This window comes from Electrophorus electricus, chromosome 11 (assembly GCF_013358815.1).
Source record: "Electrophorus electricus isolate fEleEle1 chromosome 11, fEleEle1.pri, whole genome shotgun sequence".
Taxonomy (NCBI): Eukaryota; Metazoa; Chordata; class Actinopteri; order Gymnotiformes; family Gymnotidae; genus Electrophorus; species Electrophorus electricus.
Window position 1 is genome coordinate 10,830,870 of NC_049545.1, and position 24,350 is coordinate 10,855,219.

The following is a 24,350-nucleotide window of genomic DNA, read 5'->3' on the forward strand; positions in this document are numbered from 1 at the left end:
CGTCTTTGTCGGTTGTAACTCTACACAGGATAACATGTCAAACATCCTGTGCCAAAACTTTAGAACTTCACAAAGGGCCCCTTCCTCTCACTTCATACTAGAAACCACGCTATAGCAAACTCTTCACAGAGATCATCAGGTTGGCACCTGCTTTCATCTGTGTTTCACTGAACTAAGCCCATGACACCTACAAAAGGCTCTGGCATCCCAGACTCACCCCCCTCCAAGCTCACTTCAAAACAGCCACATACAAAACCTCTTATGTAAACCCACATTGTGTTCCTCCTTGGTGACTAAGGCCTCACCCAGTCCCCACTGATGCTGTTAATGTATGCTCACTGCCAACAGTTCCATATGGGCTTTACACACTGCACCAACAGCAAACCTGAGTTAATGTTCCTATGTTTACCAGTGTACTGCACCATGCAGCCAACCACTTCCTAACCCATAAAATCCATATTGCCAATCAAGGCCATATCCAGCCCTGTTAATGTGTACTCAGTGATGCCAATTTCATATGGATCTACCATTCTAGAAATGACAATGATATGACACAACAATCCACACACATGCCCAGTCCTCCATGTTCCTGAAACACCGAACACTCCAGCTTTATAATGGATATCCCCAACAACCCTGATCCACTGTCCTGATCCACAACCAATGACTAGGCCTTTCAGCTAGACAGTTCCTTCAGGGCTATCCTTGGTTAACAGCCTCTAAAACAAAATTCTACAAGTAAGGATGTGGCAGACTTAGCTACAAATCCCCTAATACCTTTCTCGACCAGGCTTATACATCCTTATTACCCATTCTCTCACCTCAGACATATGCAGGTCTGCACGTTTCAGCTTCTTACTTTCAAAAGCTTCATCAGCCGCGTCCTCAAATGGAACTGTCAACTCTATAAAACAAACGATCTGGGAGTTAAAAACCCTACAAGATTCAGTGTACTGCTTCAACTACGCTGAGACCGTTTAGTGTTGGACTCTGAAAGTAAAAGGAGAGAAATAAACATGCTAAAGGTCTAAGCGCCTGGTTATGTCTCCATGTACATCACCTCACACGTTAAAATATGTTTCAGCGTCCCAACACCCTCTGTACAGAGTTTTGCCGTTAGAAGGACGTTGTAATTCACAAATCTATATATAATCTAATGTCCTTTGCGAAAAGGTAGACATTAATTCAGGTGGATATAATTCTTAGATCAGTCCCTTAAGACTTTGTGTGTACAGTGGAGGGTAGGATTCATACCCAGAATACATGGCCCACTGGAAGGGAAACAGGGTTTGTATGCATATTAGTGGTTGAAAGTAATAAAAACAAAATATTGATATTAAAGTGCTAGACAAGTTGTTGAATTTTCAAATAACACAAGCCACTGATTTACACAAACAAATCCCAATGTTATCTTGTACTTCTCAGAAGGGTAGACCACATCTTCATTCTGTGTCTACCCAGCCCAGCACCAGTCTAAATATGTTGAATACAAAAAATTTACACTAAACACCTTTCAAACTGAATATCTTACAAGAAGCTTCATCTTTGAAAAAGACAAATGAGCAGCACACACTGGGCATTTTTGCAGGCTGATGCAGCTGGAATGAAGTGAGTTCTATTCTGCCTGGTATCCGGCTGGCACTGAGCGCCACCGTACAGAGCCAGGCAGGAGACGCAGAACAGGGTGTATTTACATGCTGCAGTCATAACAACTGAGGCCTCAGAATGAGCCTGGACCATAGCTCCCTGCCCAGGGAGAAGTGGAACAATGCCTGCTCTGTGTGTGTGTGTGTGTGTGGGGGGGGGGGGTACTGCCTCTGGGGAGAGGTGAAGTGCTGCTGATGTAAGGTGACAGTAGCGCAGGGTATTGTGTCTCTGAGTGGTGGGAGGGTTTTGGATCAGTGTACGGTGCTGGTACTGTGTAATAGTGGCTAGGGAGTTGCTGCCATGTGTGTATAGATGTGTCCAATGGGTTGTCAAGTTTTATTGCCTTTATGTTTTCGTACATAAATATGATCACTGCTTTGTGTGGGTGTGCATGTACATTTGGATGGAAACCAAAAGTGAGAGGAAAAGGATGTGTAGAGCAGGGCAGAGTGAATATCAGATAAACACACAGCTCTATTACTGCCTCCACACACACACACACACACACACACACACACACACACACACACACACACACACACACACACACACACACACACACACAGAGAGACAGAGAGCGAGTAATAAATAGGTTCAGTAATGGCAGGCTCTTGAGGCTTCTGTTGATGCAGGGTTTGGCATTTTTAAAGACGGTATCACCAGGTGACAACTGTAACTGCTGAGCATATAAACACAAACACCCACTCACACCAACAAACGTGACTCATCACTCAATTCCGAGACTTTGCAAAGAATAGTGAGAAACATCTACCAACAACAGAAAATCAAACGACACCATCTTAAACACTTATAAATAGTTTAATGGATTATTCAGTCTCATAAATACAACATATAGATTAGAAAAAAGCATCAGTCACAGGAGAAAACAAGAGTTACAGTAGTTTTATGCAAATACAACTCAATTATATCAATTTTCATATACTTTAGTGGACCCCTTACAAAACAATTTTTGGCACTTTTGAAGTAGAACTGTCTGGAATCATTTTAAGTTTTAAAAAATACTATGAACTCCAAACTTTGGGTATTCTGATAATGAGGTAAAGTCTTCTTGGAAATTCATTACTTATATTACCCTACTTTCCCTAGTATCTGTGATGTCCCACCATGTCCAAAGTCAGGATGGCATAGGTGTTCGGCTCTGTGCAAACAATAGCAAAGTGGCCATTTCTATTTTTGCACTTAAAATTAATTACATCAGTCTTGTTCCCTACCAAACATCTTCAGCAGCAATTAAAATATTTTAGCCCTTTAGATTCTGTTTTCCTAATGGGGCCCCTCTGAACACCTGCAGTAAACTGATCAGATCAAGATTTATGTCATCTGTAATGGATGTTTTAACCCAAAACAGCTCCATGCTGGTACAGTAAAATCTGCTCTTCTGCAGTCTCTGCTAGACTTTTCAGACTTCAGCAATGAGCAATAGACTTTAAGGAGCCCCTAAACAGATGGGGATTAAACAGTTTGGTTACGAACAAGTCTTCAGTATCTACAGCAAATTTCACATTTTGCTGCATATTATTAATGTTCCACTAGAGGCCAAGGTGAGGTCAATTTCAACCCCCCACCCTCAAAAAAAGTAAAAAATAAAATTAAATTTAAAAAAAGTAAAAAGTGCTTCATTTATAAGAATGGCAATTTTGGAACACTAATGCCAATCTTTAGCTTAAAAATAAAATGATATCCCCTTTTATCCAAACATGCAACCTCAAATCTAAGATTATTTTCCATATAATAGGAAAAATCTTTCCCTTGGACACTTGGACACCAAACTCTGTTTTAGTCCTCTAACCTCAGCTGCACAGGGACAATGGCCAGGGGAGCATCCAGCAGGCAGTGGGGGGGGAAAGTCTGGAGGGCCTCAATGGGGTCCTCCCTTCAAAAAAGATAATAAGGAAGTACCCTCTGCCAAATCTGTATGTATCCACACAACTGTTAGGTAAAAACTTGAATATGGGTCTTTAACAGAAAAACAATTTTGTCTAGTTTTGATCAGCTGCCCTCCAGTGCCCTCCTGCCAACCAGCATGCACCCCAGCCCTTCACATATAAGACAAACACTCTGCTTATCCTTTCACCAACACTGGCGCTCGGTTCTGCCCGGCAATGCACCTGTTCCTCTCGGCCAAGGTACTACAGTGGCACTGGCCCCTGAAGCCTACTACACAATTTTTGCTCTTCATACAGGAGTGCGACTTGACCCCTTATTTAATCTGATTTTTTTTTTAATTTGTTTCTTTCATCTTAAAATTCTTCACCTTACAAAAATACAATTTTCTTCTCAAGGTAATTCGGTTTTCTTCAGATATGTAAAATAGTTTTTTTCTTTGTAGTACCAGCTTGGTGAAAGGCATTTCTGTTCGTATAAATAGACCTTAGAAAGACATCTTAACACATGCAGACTGTATGTGCTAAAAATTACCGCTACTTTGAACTACAGATTATATAAGTGTTAGCTAGCCCTACACCCTTTAAGGACAGCTGCTCTGTTGAGCCTGGCTCTGGTAATGATACCACTCTGATAATGTGTGTTCATGGTACGGCAGAGATTGCGTAACTCCACTGGGAACAACTGCTCAGCATTAGGGAACTGTCAGTCAATGATGTAAGCTTGGCTGGCTTTGCTTTTTAGTTTAGAGTGGACACACATACTCACAGTACATTGTCCTTTCAGAGTTCACCATAACAGGTCCTGTGCTATCTTGGGACAAACTGCATTTGCTTACTAACAAGATACAAAGTGATGGGTCTCCATGACGATGGCTGCCAGTTTACCATATTGTGCATCTCCATAGCAACAGTGACAAGTGTCGACAGTGAGAGTAACACTGCTCTCTAGCATATCAATGACCACAGCAACTGTGACACACTCTTATACTGCATATGGCTTGGTGAGAGATGCTGTCTCATACAGTGTGCTAATACGTATATAGCATTCTACTACTGCACTCTTTATACTTGCAATACAGAGAAGGGCAGCTGTGTCTCAGTTTCTTTGGAAGCACATCTTTCCCCCTTTTCATGTCAGAAACACTTCATTAGCATCGCACTTTTAGTTTCTTAATGTTCATCTTACAGTTGCAAGGTCAGAACGGAAACTGTAAGACAGTGACACGGCTGCCCCCCTGCTGTGAGTACTTAGTTAGAGACACATGCATAGAGAACAGATTCCAAGTAAAGAGGTAAATCTGCCTGCAAACAGCATGACAAAATAACTGCCCTCCTACAGGCTCTGAGGATCACACAATAACCCCACTTCCGCTAGACAATGTTATTACATGACCCTCACCAAAGACTCAGCTAACACAGATCAGCCTCTGACTTTGTTGAGAAGGTATTTAACACAAGTTTCTGCAAGCTGATGGACAACCAGACACTACTGCTACACATAACCCCTACAACCACAAATTTAATGTGAGCAGTAACACCCATCTGAAAACCCAGATTTGTGACCATTGCCTGAAATCCTAAGCCCTCCATTTCCCACCCTATGTGGAATGATTTCTGTGCTTATGTTTGCAATGCTTGCTTTAATGACCACTTCAGAGTGGCTGGAAGCCACTGGACACATCAGTGCTGTAGTAGATGAGAGATGATCACCTTAGCCTCACAGCTGGAGTGCAGACTGATGAACCATCACATCTGTTTTCCCATCTGCACTTCCCTGGATGTGGGCTTCAGAGCCTCCCCCTGTTAGATCAGGTTTGGCCCTGCTGACTGTATTATAACTCTATTAGCATTTAGCTGTGATCCTAGCACTATTTGTGAATGCAATATTGGAATTGTAACCGAAAGACAAACCACTTTCATCTCATTAGAAGGTGTAAAGGCAATACAAAGTGCTACAGAAGCTCCTTCCATGTATATTAGCTCTCTATTTATTATAATTTACCTTGAGATCTATAACAAGATTAAATTCTGTCTTTCAGGTTGTGATTTTTGTCCCTGCAAAAGTCAGGAACATGCAGAGGTATTAGGCAATGATAAATGTGAAGAATTCCATATGGTTATGGATCGTGGCATGATTTCCAAAAGGAATCACATGCTGTTTAAGACAATGTTCACTGCATGCTGCCTTTGGGAAACTAGGCCAAGGTTAAATCAATGCAGCTTATAGCCTTTATTAACACCTCTTTAAACATAGGAACACATATATGACTTTTACAAAGCTACAAAGCCAGTGTCTCTCAGGAGAGTGGTAGTGACCTGGGTGAAGATCTCTCATCTGTCATGACTGAGACTGCAGTGGTTTTCGTCGACTTGAGGATGAAGTGGCTATCCCTTCTCTCACTTAGTGTCTTAGGGTATTTGTCTTACTGTTTGACATCATTTGAATAATAAAGTGAACAACTGATTGAAGGGCAAATGTTAGTGGTCTAGAAATGACCCCCCACCCGCACCCCACACCCTGCGACCTGGTCAGAAGGAATGCTCTAGTCAAAGAGATCAGCATTGATGTGCAGTTCCACTTCTCTGTTAAAACACTCAATCTCTTCATTGGCTTCCTGAAGATACTCCTCTATGAACTGGTCCATCACTGGACACACATATGTAAGGAAACAGTGAGCACGCCAGCTTCCCAGGTCTGATGACACAGCAGACAGATGGAAAACAGAGACCATTTCTACAGGGAGAAGTACTTGCACTGAAGGATACGAGGGTGGAAATACTGCTTTTCTCCAAAGAAACTCACATACTGATGGCCATTATAGAAGTAACCAGCAGGGAGTGGTTCCAGATAACGTGATACCTGTAAACAGACTGGTGTATACTTCTGTCCTTTGACCATATCAGCTGTGTGATTCTTTGTATGTGTGTGTATATACAGAACATATATATGTAATACTTACATGGATATTTTTTATTTCTTGTGGTGAAAGAGTCTTCTTGGTCTTCCTAACTTTCTTTGTCGCTTTCTGTAGAAAATATAAGTGTCAATGTGTGAATCCAGATGCAGGTATGTATTTTATTGAAAAGGGTTTTTGAAAGAGTATTTGAACATACACTCTTTAAGCCAGTTTTTCTTCTGTTTTTGCTTTGCTTTTTTGAATTTGAAACACACAAAAACTATGAAGCAACTGGACAAACTAACAATCTTAAATCTGTGACCGTGCTAAACATGACAGTTCTACTTAACTTGACTTGCAATCAGTGACAGCCTGCAGTATGAGACCCACAGACATCACCAGATGCTGAGTATGTTCCCTGGTGAGACACTGGCAGAACTGTAATGCAGCCATTTTCAGTTCCTGACAGTGAGTGTGTTCCTCAATGTTGTAGCTTTAGTAGCTCATCCTTAACAAGAGCTCCAAAGCACTCTGAAAAAGCTGAACTCAAACAGGTCACATAAGAGTCTGGTTTCCTCTTCTCTAAGTAACTCAACTCGATGTAAATCTGTGAAGGTGCTATTTCCTCACTAATCACAGATCATGGAAGCAAGCTAATGGCCAGGGTTTTAGTTTTTCCTAGGCTTGACTTCTCTCAGTCATTTCAGACTGTGACCCCACAGAAGCCAGAGGGGCCTGTTTGTAACACGGTCTAACCACACTGCTGCTGTTGGTCAGACCAGTAGAACTGAATTTACTCTTCTCAGGGTCCTGGCACAGCTGCTACTCTGGGCTGAGACATTGACTAACAGGTTAGCTTCACTGGCATGTTGTTTGATAAAGAAACTGGAATATGAGGAGTAAGATAAAGAGCATTTACTAAACAACTTATTAAAAGGTTATGTGGACTAAATTCACCTTGGCAGAACAGCTAAAATGAACTGTTTTCCTGTATGCATGTCATGTTCATACTTGGGTGAGTGCTCTATGCTACTATGAACAACAACTGGGATGCACTCAAAACAGTAACATGAGTGGTTTTTAAAATGTAATGATGCATTAACAGCAAATATGGTTCAGACCTCAAGTAAAATTCTGCAGAGTGCTCCAACATGATTGTGGATTACCCTTGCCGTTTAACCTCTGGTCAAGATGCTTTTGTACACTTCAGAAATCATCCTGCTGCTTTGAGCAGTCTTGAGGCAAGTGAGCCATTGGCTCTGGCATATATGTTCACCCTACCACCAGGTATGGAGGTACGGCAGAAGCAGTTCTTTGGTATAGCCACACCATGCTCACTCCATCACTATGGCTTCGGTTTGTATCATGGTTTATCATCATGGTTTTGATAAATCATGGTTTAACAAATGATTTAACTGGAATCATACAGGTGAGTTTCTCTCATTGTGGCATCACTGGACATCTGTAACTACAGTCCAGTTTTCCCAAATAGCTTCTTTATTGAAAGCATTCTTTTGTGATCAGGTTGTTTGCTATTGCTAACTGTGTTTGTGGTTTTAAAGGAATATACTAGTACTAAACCTCACAATTTTAGGGTAATTTAAATGGTTTTTATAGTGCTCATTTGTCAAATGCTTGGTTTTATAGCTACAGATGGTACAAGAACTACCACCCATAGACTTCCATGGGGCATAATTTCGAGATTACAAAATATAAAGATTGCTTTTAGATACTCTAAATATCACCGATATAGCAACATAACAGGAATTATATACCAACTGTTATTTACAAACCTCTCAAATAACAGAATGCTTAAATATCTTACAATTTACCTGGGATTGCTTTATGGCTCTGTACTCAACTGAATGTTGACTAGACCTTGCCCATTTGCTGGGAGCATTTAACTTCCATCTGCACTTACACTTTATTGGTATGTCAGTTTAAATAATTACAGATTTACTTAATACAGAAACATTTCTACCTTGTCGCCAAACATGTTTATGAGATTAAAATGTCACACACACAAAATTTGATCATATAACGAGTTGCTATTATCAATAAGGCGTAGAACAACCATTAGATTACAGGTAACTGGAGCTAGGCTACTACCTGTCAAGCAGTAAATAATGATTTAATGTTACATTTTTGGACAAGTACACTAAAATACCTATTAATAATTTTAAAAAACAACCCAAGAACATGAAATTGGTAAACAGTTTTCATACTTATATATAACTGAAACTTTCTTCAAATAAAAACTGCCCTGAAGAAATGTGTGGGATTATTTTTACACAGCCTGTGTCTGTAACTCCAGAACCAATCATCTGACCAACACTTTAAACCCATTTTAACTATTTAACATTAATTTACATATGCTCATATATACTCAAACTGAAACTGTCCAATTACTTAAAGTCTCGGTAGCTTGCCTTTTGCAGGTACGTATATATGTGAAAGTACCTGTTTAGCGCATTGCCTGAGCCAGTCCTTCAGCGCTTCCTGGGTGAGCCCCACCCCACAAATGACCAGGTAACATGTGTGTGTAGTTGCAGGACAAGGGGGGAAGCCCTGATTAGGGGATACAGTCACACTCCCACTGACAGAATCATAGCTCACATCCATCAACCTGTCACTGTCTGCTCACAAGCATGTACACACACACACACACACACACACACACACACACACACACACACACACACACAAAATACAGTCAAAAAATGTGCATACAGAATTTTTTTTTAAGTCTAACACTGACATGCTTTACAAAACCACATTTAACGCATCAGACGGGACGTGCTGAACACAGCTATGTCTAACACAGCGTGCTTGCAATCACACATCCCAATCTCACTACTTCTCTTGCCACAGTATGAACTACAACAGGCAGTAATTAAACTAGAATTAAAAAGGAAATAATGCATTATAATACAAATTAAATGACCACAGGAGTCTGACAGACATTGTACTAAATACCACAAATCATAAGTGCTTAAAACAGAACACCGATGGCTTACAGTGATAACTGAGCATCACAGATGGCATCAGCACCTTATGAGCTCTTGCATTGTGAAAAAAAGGACTGCACTAACCAGGGTACTTTTTTGGTGCTGAAACTACTACTAAAACTTATTTCACTCAAACTGCTGCATTCTGTTCTGTCCATGCAACTACACCACAGAGAAGGTGAACAAATAAAAAATAGGTTTAAGAACCTGCTTCAAACAACAACTGAGAAAAATGAGTGAAAACAGAAGAGAACAGAGATGAGTGGAGCAGGCCACACCACTTGGAGGATTGAGAGGGAAAGTCCTACCGTTCAGAGGCAGCCCAGAGGGCCCCTGCCTACCACTTTCCAAAGGAAAGTCACATATTCATCACACACACATATTTAAAACAGACAAAGCCATACTGAGAGATATCCTTGGGTTGAGTAATACATGTTAAGAAAAGTGTGACATGTTGGCGTTAAATATATTATTTATATGTTAAGTGTGGAAAGTAAAAAACATTTTAGGAGTAAAGAAGTAGGGAAGTATGCAGTGCGAGCACTGTACCAGAGAAGAGCACTTTGCCCCTGATGTGATAGATGTTTCCTGTGAAGGGGCTGCCTCTGAGAGAACTCTTCAGTGCTATGCCGAGGCAGAGCGAGAGAGAGAGAGAGAGAGAGAGTTAATGTTACAGCACAGTGCAATGTCATCTTTCATCGCTATGCTTGTTATCTTCAGTGGATCTTTACATTACTCCAACAACATTTCTAACATCTTCAGTTCAGATTACATTTTGTTACTATAAACCTGGAAGAAAGAATCTTTCTGTATCTACCGCTCTCACGGACATATACACACTCACTCACCTTTGCAGCACACACACTTGTGCACAGACTTGCCCAAACACTTGTGCATGCTCACACCCATGCTCACTCACTCACATTCTCACTCATTTACTCACTCACTCACATTCTCACTCATTTACTCACTCACTCACATTCTCGCTCATTTACTCACTCACTCACACCCTCGCTCACTCACACCCTCGCTCACTCACACCCTCGCTCACTCACACCCTCGCTCACTCACACCCTCGCTCACTCGCTCGCTCACTCGCTCACTCACACCCTCGCTCACTCACACCCTCGCTCACTCACACCCTCGCTCACTCACACCCTCGCTCACTCACACCCTCGCTCACTCACACCCTCGCTCACTCACACCCTCGCTCACTCACACCCTCGCTCACTCACACCCTCGCTCACTCACTCACTCACACCCTCGCTCACTCACTCACTCACACCCTCGCTCACTCACTCACACCCACGCTCACTCAATCACACCCACGCTCACTCAATCACACCCACGCTCACTCAATCATGCCCTCACTTACTCACCTTTGCAGCGTTGCAGGAATAAGATTCTCTCTAATGGACGGCTGAATTGCACACAGTGTTGAGACATGGAAACTGATCCACAGCCCGAAACAAACCTGCCCTCCCACCTACAGCGCAACCAACACAACAGCATTGGTATGGCACATGTAATCTCACAAAAACAACATACACATACCCACTTCAGGAACGGGAAGAAGGAGGTAGGGGCTCACCAGCCGGGATACAGCAGGTATCGGGCTCGGATCATCTGATGCTGGGAGAAGCTGCTGTCACTCAGAATCAGACGCATATCTTCAGCTCTGTAATCCAGACATAAGACAAACACGCCTCAGCAGGAAACACTACCACACATCTTACATGCTGATGCTCCTCTGAGAACCAGGAGGCAGTAAAGTGTAACACCAACACTTGCTGACCTGATCACGGCGCCTTTCTCAGCTAGGATGAACGCTGCGCTGGGGTTGGTTGAGCGGATCAGCTGCTGCACGTGTTTAAGCAGAGGGTGCTTCTGCTCTGCGGTGAGCCCCGTAAATACCACATTGTTCACTGCACCTGGACGCCACAAACAGGTCAACCCAAACACACTGCACAGAGAAGCACACATATATGCAGTATTCTCTTGGGGCTTACCCTGACTGCACTGCTCCAGGAGTTTGGGGAAGAGAAGCCTGGGAAAACAAAGCAGACTCATTTGAGAGAAGCTTGCTCACAAGGCTTTAGGAAGTCTTGTAATAAAGCGACAGTGGTAAAAGGTGCTTTAAGAGCTATTCCAGTGCATTTTGGGAAGATTTTACCTGTGTTCCAGAAAGGAGGTTAGGGGGTTCACACAGGCTGTAACAGCACCTACAAACATTTTGCTCTGAACCCGTGGGTCTGGATGAGACACAACAGCTTGGACTACATCCAGAACATCAGTGTACCTATATCAAACAAATTGATTTACATGCATGCACACATCTTAAGACAATCAAGCTACAGAGGTTATGTGGTGTATATATGTGTGTGTGTGTGTGTGTGTGTGTGTGTGTGTGTGTGTGTGTGTGTCATGGTGCGTCTTACCCCGGTGTGAGTATTAACACTCTTGTTGGGATTAGATGTGGCTTATTCTGTCTGGCCACAAGGCTGCTCAAGAACTGCTGAAGATGTGCTACACACAGATCTTCTGATTCCTGGGCAGGGTGGTACACCTCCCATCTGTAAACCAAACAAAATTCAGTATAAAAAAGGGGTCCTGTGAATCAGGAAACCTTGCGGAGTCCCATAGAAGGCATCTACTGTATGTGTTATTGCATGATTGTGAATTTCATTTCACTCACTTGCCACACTCCTGATTCACCTCCACCAAGAAATCACACAGACTCTCTTTATAGCTGCCAGGTAAGCCTGCAATGATGTAAAGGATCACCTACACACACACACACACACATACACACGGCAAGGCATGGTTATTTGTATAGCACTTTTCATACACATCGTCAATACTTAGTATATTCTGGGATCTATCACATCAGGAAGGTCTTTGCCAAAAACAAAAAATAAAATATTGCAAATAAATGTTTTAAAATAAAATTGACTACGATGAATTTAAATAAATAAATTGAAAGATTCACTGAAGCTATCTGGTAGTCTTTGGGAGTCCCATTATGAGGCCCTATCAGTAGTCAACCTTGATAGAGACAAAAGCATGGATCAATTTCTCTAGGTCTGGTTCAGTCAGGAAATCCCTGCTCTTGTTGATGTTCTTAAGATGATAAAATGCAGATTTATTAATTGATTTATTGTGACTGCTAAAACCGATATCAAAGTCATTAGTACACCAAGGTTACACGCTAGCTCTTTAGATTTTATGGTTTTGGGGTTCAAAAAGTCAGCTACTCTGTACCTTTCATTGGTGTTTTGCTGAATATAATAATCTCTGTTTTACCTTTATTCAACTGCAGAACGTTTTGGCCCTCTAGTGAGTGATGTGCTCAAGGCACTTACAAGAGAGTGGAAGGGACAATAGTTGCCTGGGGAGAGGGCTAAGTCAATCTGAGCCTTGTCTGAGCATAGCTGTGGTAAGATAGCTCAAAATCTTCTGTGACTTGGCCAAGAGGAAGCATGCATAAATTAAATAAGACCAGCCCAAGAATAAAATCCTGGGGGATGCCACAAGTCACTGGCAATCTTTCACAATAATTATTTTCAATTTCGACAAAGTAATTCGTCTTACAGGTATGAACTAAACCATTTTAGGACTCTTCCTGAGTGTCCAACTCAGGAGAGTCCTGAGTGTTGTCAATTCTGTCTCTGAGAATGTTATGGTCTATGGTATCAAAAGCTGCACTGAGATCGAGCAAAAGTAAAACTGACCCCTTCCCAGAGTATGCATCTCAACAAAATGGCCTTAATTACCTTAATTAAAGAAGTCTCGGTACTATGACTGGGCTAAAATCCTGACTACAATTTGTCTAGATAGCTATTTGTCTGAAAATTATTTTATCAATGATTTTTCCAATGAAATGGGTCTATAATTACTTAAAGTTGCTTTCAGATTTTTATTATTTTATTTTTTATTAATTGAAGCTTCACCACTGCAGTCTTTAGTGAGTTAGAAAAATGGCCAATAAGAGTGAGGTGTTTATGTTAGGACACTGTTTATGAGGTTTAACAAACTCTAGCACTTATTGTTTATAGCACTTATCATTGTGTAAGATAGACCTTATGTATTTTGCACTTCTAAGTATCAGCATTCATCCCTGTATTCTACAGTATTCTAGTTCATTGGTATGTTTAATTCTAACCTACTGTACTTGGACATATTCTATGAGTAAATGACAAAGCACTTTTGTAAGTTGCCCTGGATAAGAGCGTCTGCTAAATGCCGTAAATGTAAATGTAAATGTTTGCTAACTGAATTATGTCGGCTGCTATTGAATGAAGCACATTATTTAAGAAGCTAGTCAGTTAGGCATCAAGGCTGCAAGTAGATGATTTAAGGAAACTCACTGTATCAATTAAAATGTCATAGTTAATAGAAATAAAATGGGGCATTTTCATGATAATTTTATGGGGTGACAGAAATCACAGGCCCATTGGTGGGTAAAGACATACTAATGGCTTGTCTAATATTGACAATTTTAGTGCTAAAAAAGGATGAAAAAAAGGATGCAAAAGGTTGACACTAATTCAGGGGTCATTTCTATTTGCTAATTTGATAATTTGTCAACTATTGCAAAAAATATTTGACTATTGTTAATACTATTGTTGATAATGCTGTAGAAAAAGGATAACCTTGCTTTGCATATTATTGTATTGTAATCGTGCAACCATTGTTTGAAGCTTTCTCTGTGAATCTTTCTCTCTCTCTCTCACACACACACAACAAATGTGTTATAAAGAGTTATATAGATACCCATAATGCAAAAGCATGCTGACCTGCTGCTGTGGTTCAGGAGGAGAAGATTTGGGGGGTGTGTTTGGGAAAAGAGCTGCTAGGTGGTTGCTGCAGACAGACTCCCCATAAACGCTACTGCTGACAGCAAAATGCTTCAGGAACCTAAATATGAGAACACACACTCTCATCTTCACATGTGAGGTAAAACCAACTCAACACAGAAGCGCTACAGCCTGGATTTAGCCTCCGATCAACTGTGCTACCTGTCCATGTCTGGCAGGCCTGGATAAGCGGAGGTCAGAGGTTCTCTGGGATTTGCTCTGGTAGAATCATGGATCTCATGGAGCCTCTGCAATCGGGAGTGCCTGCCAGGATTAAAAGAGTCATGTACACAAACCTCTCAAAGCTGAGGATCAAAGGATGGAGGAGAAGGCAGTGCGGTGCTGCAGCCTGGTGCTGGAGCTGCTGTCAGAAAAGGGCAGGCTCACTCACATGCTCTTTTGCTCCAGGCTCAGCTGGATGTCACTCACATGCTGCACCCGGAGCCCAGATTCAGGCTTACTCCAAACCTGCAGGACCTGAGACCCCGCCACAACTCATTTACATACAAAATGCAAACTCAGTCAAAGCTTCTTCACGGAAAGACTAAACAGTGGGACCACCACGCTTATGTGTGTGTGTGTGTGTGTGTCTCTCTCTACCTGGGAGTAGAATCCTTTGTAGCCCTTGCTTTTGGGCATGAGAGCGACAGCTAAGCAGCGATCAGTGCTGTGTAGAGGGAAGGGAAGATGTGGCAGCAGAAAGCTCTCGTACTCTATGAACAGCACTGCTGCAACAGACAGGGAGTCCTGCCAAACATTGACATTCACACAGCATGTAGCTCTGTCAAAACACATTCTTCATGCAACAGTAAGTGCCAGTGTAGGCAGTGCACTTCTGGTACTTGCAATGCAAATTAGAATACTGAAGATTTGTTACATCACAGCTGGTCAGTAAATAAGTGGCTCATATGATAGTACTACACTGAGAGTAAATACTAACCCCATCATAGAGTTTGATGGTGCTGATGTGGTTCTTGGAGATAGTGATGGAGCCATAGCGAGGATGAACAAACAGTAAACCCTCAGAGAAAAACACCAGCTTCCCTAGAACACAACATCAAAAAGACAACACAAACATGTCAGGTCTCTACAAAAACGCTGTACATGTGCTTGAAAGGCAGTGATAAATACCTTCTTCAGGGGTGGACAGCAGACTGCTGGAGAACACCTGGGCTGAATCTTTCGTTGTTAGCGGAACACCCAAACAAGTGGCATTCTCCTCCTACGCCCTCACATGAGTTGGACAAAATAACAACCAGACAACAGATAATGAACATCTTAAGCATGTGGACCAACCCTGCAAAAACACTGTGCTGCACTAAGCACTACAGGATATGTCACCTTCAGTAAATGCAGGGCCCGCCCAGACAATCTCACATCAGACTCATCCACCTACAGCCCACAAAGAAGACGCAGTCGCATAATCAGGCAAGCTAACCCAAATTCATCAAATCAAAGTAGTGTATGCTGAAACTACCACACCTAAAACTAGGCTTCAAATACACAAAGATTGTGTAAAGCTTTATGTGCAACTTTCAATTGCAGTATTGAGGGCTGGCTTTATTTTGTTAATGTGTATTAACAGATTGCTTGTCAATACCCATAACACTATATAAGAGACAACGTACCAGCCAGCTGACATGGCGTGGGACTGAAGAAGTAAGCACAGTGAAAGAGCTGTCTGTGGACAGAACTCCATCTGCAGGACCAAACACACATATCTTACAGTTTCATACTGAATGAGGTGAGAGCTCCACCTGCAGGACAAGACACGCTTTATATTTTACTGACCAACAAGATGAAACCCTATGCAATTGGGTATAGACCTTAGGCCTTGCCATATGATGAGTTACCATTCGATGTGCAAGGCAACGATACAGCATTTGTTGATATTTCAAATGTTACAACATTTTGATATGTCACAATACATTTTAGTAACAAATTTTAAATCTAACAAAAAACTCAGTAGTAAACATGTACAGTATTAATCAGTTCATTAATCTGTTGTTGCCTACATGAAAAATGCTGTGATACAGAAATGTTTTACTACAAATATCAATTACAATGGCTTTATTTGGAATAATACAGACTTCTCAGCTTGACTCTCTGTAATTAGGTCCTACAAGAATCCAACAACAGAATTCATGCAATAAATAATTATAAATTATCTTAACCGTCGTAGGCAGTATTAATACCAGAGACAACTAATGACACACTTAAGATGAAGCTTAAGACTGTAGACACAATATTTTATTTAGTTTTATCCTAACTAATTAAATTTCATTTTATTCCTATTGCATCTGGGCTCTAAAAGCTTTGGTCATAAAGTGATTAACAAAAAGAAATCTCACCCCTCTCCTGAACGTAGATGCTAGACTCAAGAAAGGACTCTGAGAAAACTACAGATCCCAGGTCCCCTCCCCCCCACTGAAGATCTGGAATATCATACACCACCATAGAGGCCTGAGGAGAGTCCGAGAACAGTCCATTACACCTTAACCATGTCAAGACAATGAGAGTACACAGCCTTGATGACACAAACAAGCAATGTCAGAGAAACAGGAAGTTACAGAAAAATATTTGCAAGCTCTGCCAGGGGTATGACAAACAATGCAATGCAAACTTACAGTTTTCACCAGAAAGCGACTTTGCTCATCAGTGAGGGGTATAATTCTGAGAGGAAAAAAGTTTTCAAAAGACAATACAGTAATAAGGTATCTGTGTTGGGGTAAATAGGAGTACACCTGTGCATAAATGTGCATTATGCGTGAGGGAGGGGAGACCCACCTGCCCTCATCATTTACAGCCTGGATACTGAATACTGCTTTGGACCTGAATTACAGCACAAAGCAACAGTCAGCACAGCCTTCTTAAAACAGGCTGTATGGGTAGGGACTAGATGGGAAGTATTAAATATCAAATGAAACTTAACAACTGAAAACGCAAAACCACGTGGTAGTTTAAGTGTTTGTGAGAGAGTGTCAGAGGGAGAGTCAGACCTGAGAGCACTCCTGTACTGATGCAAACCAAATCTGTCCAAGGTCAGCTGAAACGTTTGCTCTGCTACATCTCTCGCCTAGGAAATAAGCCATACATTTTTACATTTCATGAACAGTTGAAGCATGTTGCATGGACACAAGCTCAAACGCATTACAGTGATTTCATTTTAGCAGCTTGTGGTTTACAGTACATCTTGCATCTAAAAAGACAATCAGGTATTATAGGTATATAGTATAGCCTACTTGCTGCCATAATAAACCACATCACTGCCCTGTACACTGCAAGGACAGCGTGTACTCATAAAAAAATAAAATAAAATAAAATAATATATATATATATATATATATATATATATATATATAAATTTATTTATTTATTTCCCCTTTTTTCTTTTCTTTTTCAGATCACCTATGGCTATTAGGCTGCTATTCAGTCAATGTAAGTTAAACTTACCTTGCTAGTGCTGGAGTTGATGGAGAAGCATTTTATTCCTGCCAGCACAGACTGAACTGCAGCTGAGTAGATCTGAGAGAGCAGCCTGTAAAAGAGCGAACTCAGTTTTAACTCCCCTAGAGTCGGTCCAAACTACAACCAACCCACACACAGCAACACTGCTCGAGTACTTACAGGAGTTCAGTCTTCGTCTGCTGTGTGTTATCATGCTCTGAACAAGGGAGGTGGGCAAGGGTGTGTGTGTGAGAGAGAGAGAGAGAGAGAGAGAGACATACAGTTAGTATAAAATATGTCGCTCAGAACCAGGAGTCTCTAGCTGCTTTTCCACAAACTCTCAGACTGTGCCTGCATCACGGGCTCTGCGCATGGATAACTCTTTGGCGCAGTGCTAAACAGCTAAACTGTATCTCTCTAGGACAGGAGTGAAACAGGGAAAGGAGCTGCTTAACTTCATGTCACGCTGGTTTTTGTTTCTTCTTATTTATAGCTTTTTCGTCTAACAAAACAGCAAGGAGGAGCTATACGCCACGGTGTGGTGCGTGTCAGCTCAGGCATCCTGCTGTGAGCATGTAATGGAAATGAGCATAGGGCAGGATGGGGTGGGGCTAAAGCGTTCTGAGCACCAGCCTCCTGAGAGAGGCTTTATTTTATGGACTTGTGCTCACTACACAAACTTACCCAAGTATGGCACATGAGTGCTGCCAAAGAAATATGTCCTTGCACAAGCCAGTGGGCCTTTGGGAGCCACACACTGAAGCAGCTGAAAGCAAATAGGGAAGCAGGGAAAGGATGAGCATGTTTCAGCACCGTAGGAAGCTCTTGCGCCCTGTGATTGGTGGTTGCCTTTGCATACGCTATGTGTACAGACCAGGTGTTTCTCGTACCATGTGTTTGGCAGGGCCGCCCCGAGCCCCTGTGCTGCGGACCTGGTGGGCTTCAGAGGGGAAGGTGAAGCAGTAGTTGTCAAGATCCTCTTTAGAGGAGTGACTCCCAAACAACACAAATGGCTGTCGGCTTTTACTGAGACACACACGCACAAAAATTTGACATCCCTCTTCATATGCTGCACACAGACTGACAACCAAGTTAAATGAGAAAACAAGTATGCTTGCACGTACCTGCTATCTGTAATATTACTGGATATCAGGCCATGCGAGTAATACGTTCTGAATGGCTTCATTAAAGAGAAAATTAAAAGAGAGAGATCATGGTTAATAACATTTTAACACGTCTGTAATCTCCATTTTTACATATATGGCCATTCAGCAGCCATGTGTGTAAGGATATGTGTGCATGTGCAGGGGCGTACCTCAGCAGTCTGAGCCTCTGATAGCTCCTGCATGGACAGTGCACTCTCTATGCCCATACTGGAGAACAAGCAGCTCCACTGCCTCTCAAACAAAGGCAGGTCCTGCAACAACAGCCCCACATCTCATCCCTCACGTGCGCTGGCCTTTGTGTGCATTGGATAATTAGGCAAAGATGCATTCTTTACCTCATTGAGCAGATAGTCCAAAGACACCGGGTCCAGTCTAGAATACGTCTGCCAAAGCAGCTCGCTCACATCAGTCAGCTACAGACAGATGACATTTTTGATCAGTAAAAAAAGGCATCATGAAAAGTTTGGTGTGGATTCTCTACAGATAACAGTCATAAGCCCTCATCAAGTGTCTCCTCTGACACTGTACCTTGTATTTCATGGTGAAAAATCCTCCAGCTCCAATTCCTTCTAGAGCAAATGCTTGAATAATGGGCCACTTCTCCAGCATGAACACATCAAACTTCTGCACATGGCCTGAGGAAAACAACATTCAAAACTCCATCCACAGAGACACGAGAAAACCATCCCTTTCCAATCCCTGAACGACAGGCTGTTCTTACTGCGAGAGCTGTAGGGGATTCCAATACAGCTGCAGTCCTCAACCATCGACACGAAGCTAGAGATTTTAAACTCTTCTGCTGCTTCCTCATCCTCATACTACAAAAAGGAGAAAGACAGACACCTCAACTTGACTGCCTTTTACAATCATTTTACAATCTGCACAGATTCAGTCAAAATGTCAGCCCAGTATTTCATAAGAAAAGTAATCACAAGGGAACTTTTTTTTACTCAGTGACTTCTAAATATTCAAATCACAACACAAGTACACAGGAAACCAGTACATGTAGCAATGCTATCCTATTATTGCAGTAACTTAGCAACCAAAGCGCCACTGGATAAGTATTTTATAATGTATTTGTAGCTGACCATGAAAATGTAATATTTCCAAAACTCACAAAGAAACCCCTTTAGTAACCTAACGTACATCATCTGTGCAATATAAATGTTGGTGTGTTGTGTTTATTAATGTGAATATAACTATATATAAAATATAAGTAACCTAACGTACAGATAACAGTCATAAGCCCTCAGCAAGTAGACACCCCTGCAAGTTCACTGACATCCCAAAATAGTGAAGTATATGGCAAACAGGCACCAATTTACAGTCTCTGTCCTTCCTTAAGGCTTGTAGTGAGCAATGTAGCAGATAATCACCTCTGCCTCAGTCATGCAGTGCAGGTGCAGGTTCCTCCAGTGAGAAACGTAGGGCAGCAGGAAGCGATAATTGACTGGGTTGCAGTACAGGTGCACATTCTCTGCCTTTATCACAATGATCACATCTGGGGACAAGCACACAAAGGTCCACAGGATAATTACAGGGTTTACACCCACAACAGGAGCTCAGCAGAACTTCTTCCACAGGATCATTGGCAGAATTGCCTGATAACATACAATACTCATTTCGGAGCCAATATTTATAAGTACACAGGCTTAAGGATTTTACTGAAACGCCATCTTAAATTCCACAAGTGCATTATAGAAACTGGAACATTTGAGAAATAGATAACAACATATAGTTCACATTTAAAGCAAAATCTAGCACCTTTAAATGTTTTTGTTTTGGTTTTTTTGCATTGTTTCGCATTGTTTTTTGCAAGGTATTCACCTTTGGAAAGAAAAGGTCAAGAGTGAAAGACAGCATGTATTATCAGAGAAAAGGAACAGTGTGCTCAAGCTCCAGGTTAGGCTAACAATAGTGTGGTTTAATGAGTTGGGCCATACCATCCAGCACCTCTTCAGGGAAATCCTCAAGGATCTGTTCCTGGTTATGTTTATATAACCCAAAGAAGAGGTAGCTGGCCAGCTCACTGCAGCCTTCGTTATAGCGGCTGTCAATGCCTAAGAGTCCACACACAAACAAACAAAACAAGATCAGACTCTTTCAGTACAAGTAATTTGATATTAAAATTTTATTTGCTTGATTTCTTGATTTCAGCTTGTGGGGACATTTTCTATACCTCTGATATATGGTTACCTTATATGTTTACAAATGATATATATTATATATACCTTATTTATTTATATATGATATATGGATACCTTATATATGGTTTACGTATATAATTTATTTCCGTATACTCAAAACTCAACATTTGTTATTACTGGTTTTTGGGTATTATAATCATTTTCCAAAGTCACAAAACCAAAAGAAATAGCATATGCCTGAGCTTATCTGAAGAAAAACTAACACTTTCATATTGAAGTGAGCTAATACTCAAAATATTTAAAAAATATATATATAAGTTTTGATTTTACAAATTACATTTTTAAAAATCAGATTTCTATGCATAAATAATGGGGAAAGAATCACTGTAAGCTTGTCCTGAATTTCTTGTCAACTCTGTTATGTACAGAAAACTACAGGAAGTCATAAAAGCTTTTCCTGAGTTATGTGACTTAGGAAGTGATCTAATTTCATTATGAAGAATAGCATGCAAAGGAAGTCAAGTTAGTTCTCACACTGTCAGCTGTAAGAACTAAATATTTGTGAACTCCTAATATACATAAACATGACAGTTGCTTCACCACTTAGTCAGCTATGGCAGATTTAGCGTGCTAATGGTCAACCCTGTTATCATTAACCAAGGGTTACCTAGTGTGCTTTTATAACAGGGGTTGACACTGTTAAATTGTAATCATGAATTACAGGAATTCTAAGGAAATTGTACTCACATTTCACTCTAAACCGATATTTCATACCATTTTCACTAATGATTAAGAATGCCTTAAAGTGTGATATTTTAATGTAAAGGTAATATATTTACAGCTTTTTGTCAATTTATTTTTTGCAAACAATTTATATACTTGGGGACTAATTAAGTGTTGAGTTTTTATTCAAACTAATTCAGTTCAAGACATTGCTTTCAGGAAGCCATATGTCCATAACAGGCCTGATTTAAACATGAAAAAAACAAATAGAAACTGATATTTATCTGAGAACAGCACCATACTGAGATGGCCCAGTAGGTTTTTCTAATAGCATATGATCTTTTATTAACTATAGTGGCAAGAATAAGAGAACAAAGGTTTTTTTCCCCCCCAAACATTCAATCAGAATTTGCTTTCCAAACTTGAAATGAACAATATGTTTCAATTAACTTTATTTTTCTGTTTAAATTGTCTTAGCTAGACAGGACAAACAGAAAGAGATTTATTGATCCCAAGGTAAATTGCAAGTTTATTTGTAAAGCCCACTGAATTTGATTAATGAATAAAATATCCTGTATAAATAAGTGTACCTTGTTTTGTCTCTCACCTATAGTATTAATATACTGAAACATGGTCATGTGACTTATAGGCATAATTTACTAGTAACTGATTTTAGCTGACATCTCTGTGTTTTACAGTACCATTGTAATACATCTATACAGTACCAGTCAACATTAATATCACTATTTTTTTAAATTCAATTGAAGACTAGTTTGCACTGTGACTATTGTTGTGTACAGCAACACAGCTAATGTTTGTGTGCGTGTGTGTTGTCTTAGTATGAATAGAAGAAGAAGCACAAAATCAATACGTCCAGGGCAGTAGGATATTATTTATTTATAAGAAGAAGCATACAGTATGCACCCACAGAGGACTTTGGATAAGGTACAATATATCTGCTAAGTCAAATTGGGGGAAAAGCCCACCATAACCACAGTCAGATAAAGGCATTTTAAACGGCTCTTAGTTATGCTCATTGATGGGATGAGCAGAATAACATGGTTGTCATCAGATAACAGGTTGAACTCACCCAGTGAGCAGAGGATGCCATCTGGAACAGTGCTCCCTCTGTCTCTCAGCAGAGCCTGGACTTGCCGAAGGCGTGAGGAGCTGTAAGCACAGCACAGCACGGTATACTACATGGTACACTACGATTTTCCTTAATATTGCACACAATACACCATATACATCAGTTGGCAAAACAATGTTATCAATCAGTGACCAAATAAAGAGCTAATGTCAAGTATAAGAATCTAAATGCTTAGCCTCATTCTTTTATTTTTAAACTTGAGCAGCAAACCATTATATAACAAAAAAAAGAGGCTATATGCTGCCTATATACAATTCTACTTGAAGATGACCTTAATTTTTTTTTAAACAATTACTGCTAAATTCTTATATCCATGGCGAAGAAAAAATATGGGCCTCTCTGAAGGGTCTGAAAACAGCCCCCACCCCCAGGCGCAGGGCTTGTGAACCTGTTTCAGCATGCGTCTAACTAACCTGCAAACTCTGAAATCCCATAAATTACTATCCAAACCCACGAAGTGCTAGAAGTGTTCATCCTCGGCCTGAACCTCCACAACTGCCTCATACATTTAACGTGACAAATAAAATCAGTTCCCTGATCCGTGCTGCAGTTCTGCAGCCATTCTTGCCTCTCTGGCTATTGCATCTAGCAATGTATTTATTGCTAGAAGCATTATTAAGCTACCAAGACAATTAATATTTCAAAAATAAAACGTGTGCTTAAAATGGAGCAAACCGACCTAAAGGCAAAAGCATTTCTAGAAAAATTAAACAAATAGCTATCGGCCTATCTAACTAATGTTTACACTGTCAGCAGCCAGAAAATTAGCTAGCTCGCTTAACTAACCTAATATAGCTAGTGAGTCACTGTGCTGGCTAACGCTAGTTACCCTCTGGCTCATTAACTCGAGGCTCGAATGATACTAAATGAATTATTGAGGCAGCTAGCCAGGAAAAAAAAACACATAACCCATGTTAACGCCAGTCGAGAAAAGTGTCTCAATCGCGAAGATGCAGCATCAAACCTGGACATTTAGACACTGCCATTAACTAACCATAGCTAGGCTGGAGCACGCTGCATTCGGACACTTAACCTAGTATGATTTTCATAATAATGCCAATTTAGCTAGCTAGGTATTTAACTAGAGAACGTCCACCAAATAAATGATTGACGGACAAATTAACACGACGTCGTTGTTAGCTAGCGTTAGCTATTCAGCAGCGCAATAGCGCTACGGTAACCGTCATCCGACTTAAAACAAAACACGCCGTTAAAGTATGCAGATATTCAGATGAACAGGAATAAAACTGTAATCACCTGACTGCTGAATCGACGAATGACATTCCATTCGTTCTGTTTATACCGGCCATATTTACTATAGTGACATTAAAAGTGGGATTTGAAAGAAGATAAGCCGTTATTTTTCAGCCACGAACATCCTCATAGTCAACAATCGCAGCTG

General features: G+C 40.8%; 1 protein-coding gene across 1 annotated transcript; it reads right to left on the minus strand.

The window, feature by feature from the left end:
- Window positions 1-2,447: 2,447 nt before the first annotated feature.
- On the minus strand, window positions 2,448-24,350 carry c11h20orf194 (chromosome 11 C20orf194 homolog). Its single transcript, XM_027013066.2, has 37 exons — window positions 24,206-24,350; window positions 22,889-22,968; window positions 20,872-20,988; window positions 20,305-20,429; window positions 19,650-19,746; window positions 19,457-19,563; window positions 19,264-19,341; window positions 19,078-19,179; window positions 18,887-18,942; window positions 18,653-18,788; window positions 18,447-18,528; window positions 17,943-17,979; window positions 17,769-17,853; window positions 17,315-17,391; window positions 17,103-17,147; window positions 16,943-16,988; window positions 16,667-16,778; window positions 15,944-16,014; window positions 15,657-15,707; window positions 15,447-15,537; window positions 15,256-15,359; window positions 14,916-15,062; window positions 14,707-14,792; window positions 14,478-14,579; window positions 14,256-14,376; window positions 12,155-12,243; window positions 11,898-12,032; window positions 11,633-11,758; window positions 11,469-11,506; window positions 11,255-11,390; window positions 11,051-11,137; window positions 10,839-10,945; window positions 10,009-10,083; window positions 8,912-9,087; window positions 6,515-6,580; window positions 6,321-6,414; window positions 2,448-6,201 (listed from the first exon to the last, which is right to left on the minus strand). Exons 1-37 carry the CDS (start codon window positions 24,256-24,258, stop codon window positions 6,098-6,100), a joined length of 3,441 nt encoding a protein of 1,146 aa, XP_026868867.2. The 5' UTR covers window positions 24,259-24,350; the 3' UTR covers window positions 2,448-6,097.